Raw genomic sequence first — 10,218 nt, 5'->3', positions numbered from 1 at the left:
GTACGCATAGCTGCTAAGTTCATCACTCATGCACCCCCAGGGGAATTTAATGAAGTATTTAATGGTGAGTAAAGATTAGTATTTAGTTATTTTAATCCCTCCTTAATCATCATTATTTATCGAGTACTTGCTATCTGTTTTAATTCTTATGCCTTGTTGTAGCTATAACTAAATAAATCAAGATTGAAAGAAATTAAAATAACTTGTCCAAGGTCCCCCAGTTAGTAAATGTCAAAGCAAGAATTCAAACACAGGTCTGAGTCAAAATAAAGCTCCTAACCCATAAATTAGTATGCCTGTCCTTTGTGAGAAAAGATTTAAGGTGGATTCGTATTAATAAATATAGAAGCAATACTAAATTATTTTCATAGTTTTATTTTTATCATTATAGGTCATAGTTTAATTTTCTTCAGTGTTTTCACTTAGGAAGTCACATGATATGGAACACTTTGAGTGGGGCCAAACTTAGAAGCTTCTCAAATACGCAGATTCAGCTTTATCTTCCCTCAAGATTCACGTTCATTAGGTCTAAGATGGAACTGATTAATCTGTACTTCATCAAGTTCTTTACCAGGTGATTGTGAATCGCAGCAGGTTTGGGAACCACAATTATTTACAACTTTCCATACTATCTGCTGTCGTAATACATTTTACAAACTGAAAAATGTGATGGAGCATCTTAAATTTGATGAATTGAATCATTATAATCCCATCTTAAGTTATTAAATACATCTTAAAGATTTCCTAAGTAAAATAATGATTGTTGTGCATCTTGGTTCAGTTAGCAAACATTAATTTTGAGATTCTAATTTTATATTAGAAAGTTAGCTGCTTGAGAGGAACTGTATGATACTCCTCTGTAGCCAGCTCCGATGGTAGAACGGTCAATAATAACCTTTATCGATAAAATTGGTAAAAGTAACTGGGAGAAACATAAATATTTGCTTTAAGGGGTATAGGATATAATAGAAATAAATCAAGATATTTTTTTAAAATTGTTTATGGATTTTGAGCACTAACAGCAAAGGAAACAAATGCAGCCTTTTTCTAGTCTTTCTTTTACATTGACTAAATGTAAATTCTTTTTTTTTTTTTTTTTTTTTTGAGACGGAGTTTCGCTCTTGTTACCCAGGCTGGAGTGCAATGGCGCGATCTCGGCTCACCGCAACCTCCGCCTCCTGGGTTCAGGCAATTCTCCTGCCTCAGCTTCCTGAGTAGCTCGGATTACAGGCACGCGCCACCATGCCCAGCTAATTTTTTGTATTTTTAGTAGAGACGGGGTTTCACCATGTTGACCAGGATGGTCTCGATCTCTCGACCTCGTGATCCCCCCACCTCGGCCTCCCAAAGTGCTGGGATTACAGGCTTGAGCCACCACGCCCGGCGACTAAATGTAAATTCTTAGTAACATTTAGAAAAATAATTTTTTCTGTTGAAATTTTCAGTTTTCGGCCGGGCGCGGTGGCTCAAGCTTGTAATCCCAGCACTTTGGGAGGCCGAGGCGGGCGGATCACGAGGTCGAGAGATCGAGACCATCCTGGTCAACATGGTGAAACCCCGTCTCTACTAAAAATACTAAAAATTAGCTGGGCATGGTGGTGTGTGCCTGTAATCCCAGCTACTCAGGAGGCTGAGGCAGGAGAATTGCCTGAACCCAGGAGGCGGAGGCTGCGGTGAGCCGAGATTGCGTCATTGTACTCCAGCCTAGGTAACAAGAGCAAAAACTCCGTCTCAAAAAAAAAAAAAAAAAAAAAGAAATTTTCAGTTTTCAATAGACAATTCTTCTTGAACTTTAGCTCAGATAAATTCTTGACTAGCTGGCTGGGAATGGTGGCTCATACCTGTAATCCCAGCACTTCGGGAGGCTAAAGCAGGTGGATCACCTGAGCTCAAGAGTTCGAGACCAGCCTAGTCAACATAATAAAACCTCATCTCTACTAAAAATACAAAAATTAGCCAGGTGTGTTGGCATGTGCCTGTAATCCCAGCCACTTGAGAGTCTTAGGCAAGAGAATCACTTGAACTCAAGAGGCAGAGGTTGCAGTGAGCCAAGATTGTGCCACTGTACTCCAGCCTGGGTGACAGAGTGAGACTTTGTCCCAAAAAAAAAAAAAAATTGGCTGACAAAATTAATGTCCTTTGTAGTTAAAAGTCCCTTGTTTTATTCTGACAACCAAATATACTTGACGGGAATAACATGAAAATAACTGATACCAAAGCATTAAGTTAGGAACTGGTAAGCTACTCATGGCATGAGGGCTGGTTTTTGTTGGCACACATTGGCCACTACCAGGCCTTCCAGAAGCACTGAAAGTCAGTGGCCTTTGCCTTGTAATCAGCCTCCCTCTTGTAGTTAATACTTGGTAGTTTCTAGTAGCAAAAGACTGTCTCCTTCCGAAAGAAAAGTGACTAGACATCTGACACACAGCTTTTTAAAAAGGTTGTAGACCCCCCACATCAGATTCTCCAACCAAAAATGTGTTTAAGAATTTTGCTGATCTATGCTCATATTAAAGGATTTATTTAGATACAAAATTAACACTTAACTGTAGCTTTCTATAAACCATGTTTTTCATTTGCTGTGAAGTTCTTTGAGACTATATAGCACATGATAATTGTACACAAATCTGTTAACATTAGCATCTTTTCATTTGCATGTTTAGAATTTCTACTCATATAGTACACCTGAAGACTAATGTTACAAAACCTGAATTTTAAAAATTCAACCTGGAAATCTGCTAAAATTTCTCAAATTTATCCTCCACTGAAAATTATAACATTTTTTTCCTCCTCAGATGTTCGGCTACTACTTAATAATGACAATCTCCTCAGGGAAGGGGCAGCACAGTAAGTACCTTTTCAAATCCACTTACAGTGTTATTCTGACATTGGATAAACTATGTTGACAGTAAACTAGTACCCTAAAAATGAAGTTTAAAATACTTCAAAATAAAGCAAGTGGTTTTAGCAATTTTAGTTTTTTTTTTTCTTTCTTGGAGAAAACATGTTCCCCCTAAATGTTGTTTACTTCCTCAAAGCTTATTGTAATATATGAACCTATTTTTATTTCTGCCAACATTAGCCCCATTAAAGCAGAGTTTAATGTTGCTGTTAGGTTTTCCTTTATATTTGTTCTACTTCATATTGAATGTTTTTAAATGGCTAGTTATAGATAGGAATGATCTGCCAATGAGGAACAATAATGTTTAAGAATAGCAGATATTGGCTGGGCAAGGTGGCTCATGCCTATAATCCTAGCACTTTGGGAAGCCAAGGCAGGTGGATCACCTGAAGTCAGGAGTTCGAGACCAACCTGCCCAACATGATGAAAGCCCATCTCTACTAAAAATACAAAAAAATTAGCAGGACGTGATGGCAGGCGCCTGTAATCCCAGCTACTCAAGAGGCTAAGGCAGGAGAACTGCTTGAACCTGGGAGGCAGAGGTTGCAGTGAACCAAGATTGTGCCATCGCACTCCAGCTGGGGCAACAAGAGTGAAACTCTGTCTCAAAATAAAAAGAATAGCAGATACTGGTAAAGTATCTTAATAGAATTAACCATAGGATGAAAGCATGATTAGGTTATCTAGTGATTGACTCATCACTCTGAAGCTAATTAATCTTTCTAAAATATTTTCATTTTGTCCTTGCCTTCAAAAACATTATGATGGTGCTTTACATATATATATATATATATATATATATATATATATATTCTATATTAAAATTTAAACTTGCTATAGCTTTCAAGGCTCCCTATTGTCTGGCTTTATTACTACTATACTCTTCAACACAAAGTTCTGTTTTGGCCGGGCGCAGTGGCTCACGCCTGTAATCCAAGCACTTTGGAGGCCAAGGTGGGCAGATCACCTGAGGTCGGGAGTTCAAGACCAGCCTGACCAACGTGGTGAAACCCCATCTCTAAAAAGGAAAAAGTTCTGTTTCAGTTGCTGTCTACCCAGCTGGCCCAGAGTTCCTTTGTAAAGAGTGGAATAATGCTTATTAACCAAATTCTTTGTAAAGAATTGAATAATGGCTAGGGTGGGTAGGGGTAGGGAAAGAGGACAAGGACAAATTGATGCAGAGCAACAAATAATTATCATTAAGTCACTGGAATTAACATGAATGATACCCTAATTACAGTATACATTATTTTAAGGAAGCTAGGCTCACATCAGAGATACACTCTAATGATGGTTTCTCTTAGATTCATAGAATCTGCCATAGAAAAGGACATTCATGATTTGCTAGTTTAACTCCTTTCTACTGAAAGAATCTCGTCAACATCTGTCAACAGACAGTTATCTACTCTGAATGCTTCTAGTAATAAGGAATTCACAGTCTCACAAGGCAAGTTCTTCAATTTGCCTGCCATATTGGTCCCAGTTTTATCCTTGAGAGCTACCCACAATAAATCTGCTCTGTACATCACTTGAGAAGCTGAAAGGGGTGGGTGTTGAATATCACCCAAGTGTGATTGCAACCTAAGCCTGTCGTCCTGTTTCCGATTAGAACCAAAGAGATGTTGGTATGTAGCTTCTCAGCTTTTGGCTAAGATCAAGAGAAGTTGGTACGTAGTTCAGATATTTCATTTGCTTTAATTGCACTGACACTAAAGCTTTGTATTTATAAATATTCTGGTTCTTACAGACTATAGGATCTTGGGGAACCTTTTTGTTAAGAGAATTTTCCTGGACCCAAATATTTGATTTTCCATAGAGAAGAAAAATTCGGTTTTATTTCTGTATTAAAGCATTTCAGGCCAGGCATGGTGGCTCATGCCTGTAATCCCAGCACTTTGGGAGGCCAAGGCAGGTGGATCACAACATCAGGATTTCGAGACCAGCCTGGCCAACCTGGTGAAACCCCGTCTCTACTAAAAATACAAAGATTAGCTAGGTGTGGTGGCATGTGTCTGTAATCCCAGCTACTTGGGAGGCCGAGGCAATAGAATCACTTGAACCCAGGAGGTGGAGGTTGCAGTGAACTGAGATCATGCCATTGCACTCCAGCCTGGGTGACAGAGCAAGACTTTGTCTTGGGGGGGAAAAAAAGGCATTTTAGTCCCTTTGCCATAGTCCTCATAGTAAGTGCTCAATTAATGTTTTCATAATCATTATTATAATTACTGCCTTCAGTCTATATAAAATGAATGACCTGAAATAGCTACGATTTGCCATCTTTCTTGGATTTCTGACCACCAGGACCATCCCCAGATAATTCCAGTACTTCTGGAATAAGTAGAGTATTACAAGTCATGTTAAAGAGTGAATTTCATTCTGACAGAGATTGGAAGTGAGACTGTTTTGAGCAGAGAATGACATAATGAGACTTTAATATGAATAATCAATAGCTGCTGTGTAGAGGGGCAAAAGCTGAAGTAATAAGTAATTGCAGGACTATTAGAATAGTTCAGGGATAGATGCTAATGGTTGGAGTAGAGTGGTAGCAGTGTGGGTGGTAGGAAGGAGTCAGATTCTGAATATATACTTAAGTAGAGCCTGTAAGATTTACTGATGGATTGGATGTGAAGTGTGAGAGAAAGAGAAAAATCAAATATCACCCCAAGTTTTTTGGCTTAGGCAGCTAGTAGAATGGAGATCCTATTTACTTGAGATGCAATTAAAGGTAAGCACATTTTGGTGTTGGTGTTTGTAATCTATGGTCTTAGAACATATGCTAGAATAGGATATTTATTTATTTCCTACTCATTTTTTTAAACTATTCTACTTTTTATGAACAATTTATATCCTTTCTGCGGAGCCAGTGTTTTTAGTATTAATTTTGCTACATGGGGATGTGTTTTAAGGAGATGATTCATTTTAAAACACAGTAATAACTTTTGGCTGGGTGCAGTGGCTCATGCCTGTAATCCTAGCACTTTGCGAGGCTGAGGTGGGTGGATCACCTAAGGTCAGGAGTTCGAGACCAGCCTGGCCAACATGTGGAAACCCCATCTCTACTAAAAATACAAAAATTAGCTGGATGTGGTGGCGCGCATCTGTAATCCCAGCTATTTGGGAGGCTGAGGCAGGAGAATTGCTTGAATCCGGGAGGCAGAGGTTGCAGTGAGCCAAGATCCACCACTGCACTCCAGCCTGGACGACAGAGCAAGACTCCGTTTCAAAAAAAAAAACAAATAATACAATAATAACTTTAACAAAGTAAGATTGAAAATTGGCTTTAACTGTTTTAAGAAGTTTAAATATTTGTTACTTTACTTTGTCTTGAAAAGCCTAGGGAAAGTTTAACACTGTTTAAAACTCCATCCTTTTGTAGTTTATAAGTGTGATGTTTGAGTTTTCACATGCATGTGTGAGATGTGCCTTCCTCAGACCTTGTTATGTTGGCACATTACCTGTCTGTCATGGGGGAAAAAAATCCTAGCAGTCTATTTTAGTAGGTTAAAATTGGGAATTCTGTGAGAAGACTGATACTTTTCAAGAATATAAGTGTAGCTCTTCTTTCTTTTACCTTGTCTTTTGCTTTAGCTTTGTTAAGTGTATTAGAGAGCCACTAAAAATGCAGAATGTAATAAATCTAGCTTTGGACAAACAGTAATACTAGGCATGTACTTTGATTATTTATGCATACCTCCCTGAGGCTCTGCTTTGATACTTGACTCATGCTCAACTTTACCTCACCTTCTTCTAGTGTCAGATGCCTTCTGACATTTAATTATAGTTTCTCATGACTCTGATAGCTGAGGAAAAAAAATCATTTTTCAGTGGAAGATTCTTTTGAATTACTGAAAGCTTCTGCCTAAAAGATTAAAATTATTGGCAGTTCACAATAATCAGATTGCTTCAAACTTTGGAATTAGCCAAGTGTGGTGGTACAAACCTGTAGTCTCAGCTACCAGGAAACTGAGATGGGAAGATCTCTTGAGCCCAAGAGTTTGAGGCCAGCCTCCTGGCAACCTAGTGAGACCCTATCTCAAAAAAAAACAACCTTGGAGTTGTTAAAGTAGAAGGTCTTTTGGAGCTTAAAGCAGAGAGGAAAAGATAGTTTCAGAGCTTGAGGAGCTTCTAAAATCCCTGTGGAGAGGAGTCCCTTCAGAAAGCTGGAAGGCATTATGTTAACACTGGATGTCTGGGGAGAATGGGGAAAAGTACTGGGTAGTATTTTCATATTTCTTTTCACTATTCTGTAAACTACCTTTTGTGTTTATTTATACACATAATTCTTTTCTCTCTTCCTCCTTTTTTTTTTTAAAAAAAACTTTTTAAATAACAGTGCATTTGCCCAGTATAACATGGATCAGTTCACGCCTGTGAAGATAGAAGGATATGAAGATCAGGTAATAATTGCCTTTTAGATAGGCTATGCCTGGCAGATAGTAGAGATCCTATTAATAGAAACCAAAGCAGATGTCTGAACCAGGTGCAGAATAAATCTATCTTAGTTTTTATAGTTTTGTAAATATTCTACATGTTAGGATATTCTTCCTCTCTCTGATAATACTATCGGTTTCTTTGACAAGAAAGGAGAGCAACAAGAAAAGTGAAAATGGAAGGATTTGAGTCTTACAGATTTTCCAGCTATCTTTAATTCTCCTTGATAAGAATAACAGCAGACATTATATTTAATGGAAAAACAGAGGCATTCCTCCTTAATTTAGACTACTTACTACTTGAGGATTTTGGTGGTTGGGAGATGGGATGAGAAAACACTTCACTTTATGTATTTTTTTTATTTTTGAAGCATATGAATGTACTACCTATTTTAAATGCTAAGTGTAATGACCCTAAAGTTTCATAATATCTCTGGGAAAATATGTGAAAAAACATACAAAAGTGTACATAAAAATTAATACAGCTATGTATAAAGTACATATATAGATATTCGAAACCAAGAAATGAAGTATAGTATTAATATTTGGGATATTTTGTAGTATAAGTTGACTTATTCATAAATACAGTATTCTTAATAGCATGGGACTTGGTTGAAAAATTAATATGAAAGAGAAATCTGACTAAATGATAAATTAACTGCCTCAGAATTTTTATTGATTTGTTTCACAAAAAGCAATAAGAATTGTCTTTTTTACAAAGTTACTCATATTTTTAATTATTCTTTGGAAGGTCTTAATTACAGAGCATGGTGACCTGGGTAATAGCAGATTTTTAGATCCAAGAAACAAAATTTCATTTAAATTTGATCACCTACGGAAAGAAGCAAGTGACCCCCAGCCAGAAGAAGTTGATGGAGGTCTGAAGTCTTGGAGAGAATCCTGTGACAGTGCTTTAAGAGCCTATGTGAAAGACCATTATTCCAACGGCTTCTGTACTGTTAAGTATCTGACTGCTTTGTTATCAGAGAATATTTTCTTATATTTACCTTATCCTTTGGAGGCTTTGGCCTGCCAAACATCACTTCTTTCTTCTTAGTTATGCTCTCTTCTCTGCATTTTATTCCCTAAATCATTTTGGAAAGGGGAATAAATAAATGGCAATTCTTTTTTGTTTTTTTTTTATTTTCTTCTTTCTAAGGGTTTAGAAAAAAATAGAGGTTTTGTTTTGTTTTGTTTTGTTTTTTTGTTTTTTTCTTTTTTGAGACGGAGTTGTTTCTCTCTTGTTACCCAGGCTGGAGTGCAATGGCGTGTTCTTGGCTCACCGCAGCCTCCACCTCCTGGGTTCAGGCAATTCTCCTGCCTCAGCCTCCTGAGTAGCTGGGATTACAGGCATGCACCACCATGCCCAACTAGTTTTCTGTATTTTTAGTACAGACGGGGTTTCACCATGTTGACCAGGATGGTTTCGATCTCTTGACCTCGTGGTCCACCTGCCTCGGCCTCTCAAAATGCTGGGATTACAGGCGTGAACCACTGTGCCCAGCTAAAAATAGAAATTTTTATATGGAAAATGTCTTTTTAAAATCCCAGTGCACAATGTCTTTTTAGATCCCAGTGTATTCTGTTTTCACATATGACTTAATTTACTTTTGAGAAGTGCCTTACACCTGTCAGAAGAAGGTCTTTGGTTTTTTTCTTTCTTTCTTTAAATTAATCTTTTTAACTAATTCTTTTTTTGTTTGTATTTTTACCCAGATCTAAAAGGTCTTTGGTTTGGACACGAGGAAAAAGATGTATACTAAGATTGTTGATCGAGCTATTGCTCATATTTAATGGGTTTTTGATATAGGCATTTTTTTACATAAAGCTACTTCTATATAGTTTAGAAGTTTATATTAGGTAATCAAAACTATTAGAACTAAACAATTGGCTGGGCATGGTGTCTCATGCCTGTAATCCCAGCACTTTGGGAGGCCAAGGTTGGCTGATCACTTGAGGCCAGGAGTTCGAGGCCAGCCTAGTCAACAGCATGAAACCTTGTCTCTACTTAAAAAATACAAAAAGTACCCAAATGTGGTGGTATCCAACTGTAGTCTGAACTACCCAGGAAGCTGAGGCACAGAATCACTTGAACCAGGGAGGTGAAGGTTGCAGTGAACTGAGACCACACCATTGCACTACAGCCTGGGCAACACAGTGGGACTCTATCTCAAAAAAAAAAAAAGAATTTTTTTCTTTTTTAATCAAGAGTAGTTTGATTTTCTTTTCTTTTGAGACAGAGTCTCACTCTGTCGCCCAGGCTGGAGTGCAGAGGTGCTGTGTCAGCTCACCACAACTTCCGTCTTCTAGGTTCAAGCAATTCTCCTGCCTCAGCCTCCGAAATAGCTGGGATTATAGGCGCCTGGCTAATTTTTATATTTTTAGTAGAGATGAGTTTTCGCCATGTTGGCCAGGCTGGTCACAAACTCCTGTCGTCAGGTGATCCACCTGCCTCAGCTTCCCAAAGTGCTGGGATTACAGGTGTGAGCCACTGTGCCCAGCCTGATTTCCTTTTACTACCTCTTGAGTATAAAAATAGATAAATTTGGCTTTATCATGATTTTTCCTTTATAAAATTATTCATTAATATGTTTTTTATTTTTGCATTTATTTTTAAATTGACAAAAATATGGTATGTACAACATGATGTTTTGAAACACATATACATTGCGGGATGGCTATATTGAGCTAATAACATGGATTACTACACATACTGATTTTTTGTTGTTGTTGTAAGAAAATATCTCAGCAATTTTCACTAGAATATTTTAAATATTCAATGAAGATGAGTTACATGGCAGTCTAGAATACAGTTGGGAGCACTTACTTTGAAGGCTTACTAACTGGTTTGAATTCTGGCCCTGCCAATTAATTAGTTGTATGACC

General features: G+C 37.7%; 1 protein-coding gene and 1 non-coding gene across 2 annotated transcripts in view; both read left to right on the top strand.

Annotated features, from left to right (window-relative positions):
- The window catches only part of CAPZA1 (capping actin protein of muscle Z-line subunit alpha 1), a 48,402-nt gene that overhangs the window by 22,210 nt on the left and 15,974 nt on the right, over positions 1-10,218 (top strand). The window contains exons 2-5 of the mRNA XM_003933471.4: positions 1-64; positions 2,796-2,847; positions 7,236-7,299; positions 8,084-8,290. Of these exons, the coding sequence (XP_003933520.1) occupies positions 1-64; positions 2,796-2,847; positions 7,236-7,299; positions 8,084-8,290 (387 nt within the window). The remainder of the gene's footprint in view (positions 65-2,795; positions 2,848-7,235; positions 7,300-8,083; positions 8,291-10,218) is intronic.
- Positions 6,267-6,367, top strand: LOC120360582 (small nucleolar RNA U13). Its single transcript, XR_005577045.1, has one exon. It is a non-coding gene; the product is annotated as a small nucleolar RNA U13 (small nucleolar RNA).

The sequence above is a fragment of the Saimiri boliviensis genome, chromosome 11 (assembly GCF_048565385.1).
Source record: "Saimiri boliviensis isolate mSaiBol1 chromosome 11, mSaiBol1.pri, whole genome shotgun sequence".
Taxonomy (NCBI): domain Eukaryota; kingdom Metazoa; phylum Chordata; class Mammalia; order Primates; family Cebidae; genus Saimiri; species Saimiri boliviensis.
The sequence above is the reverse complement of the archived record's forward strand: the minus strand, read 5'-3'. Positions and strand labels throughout refer to the sequence as shown.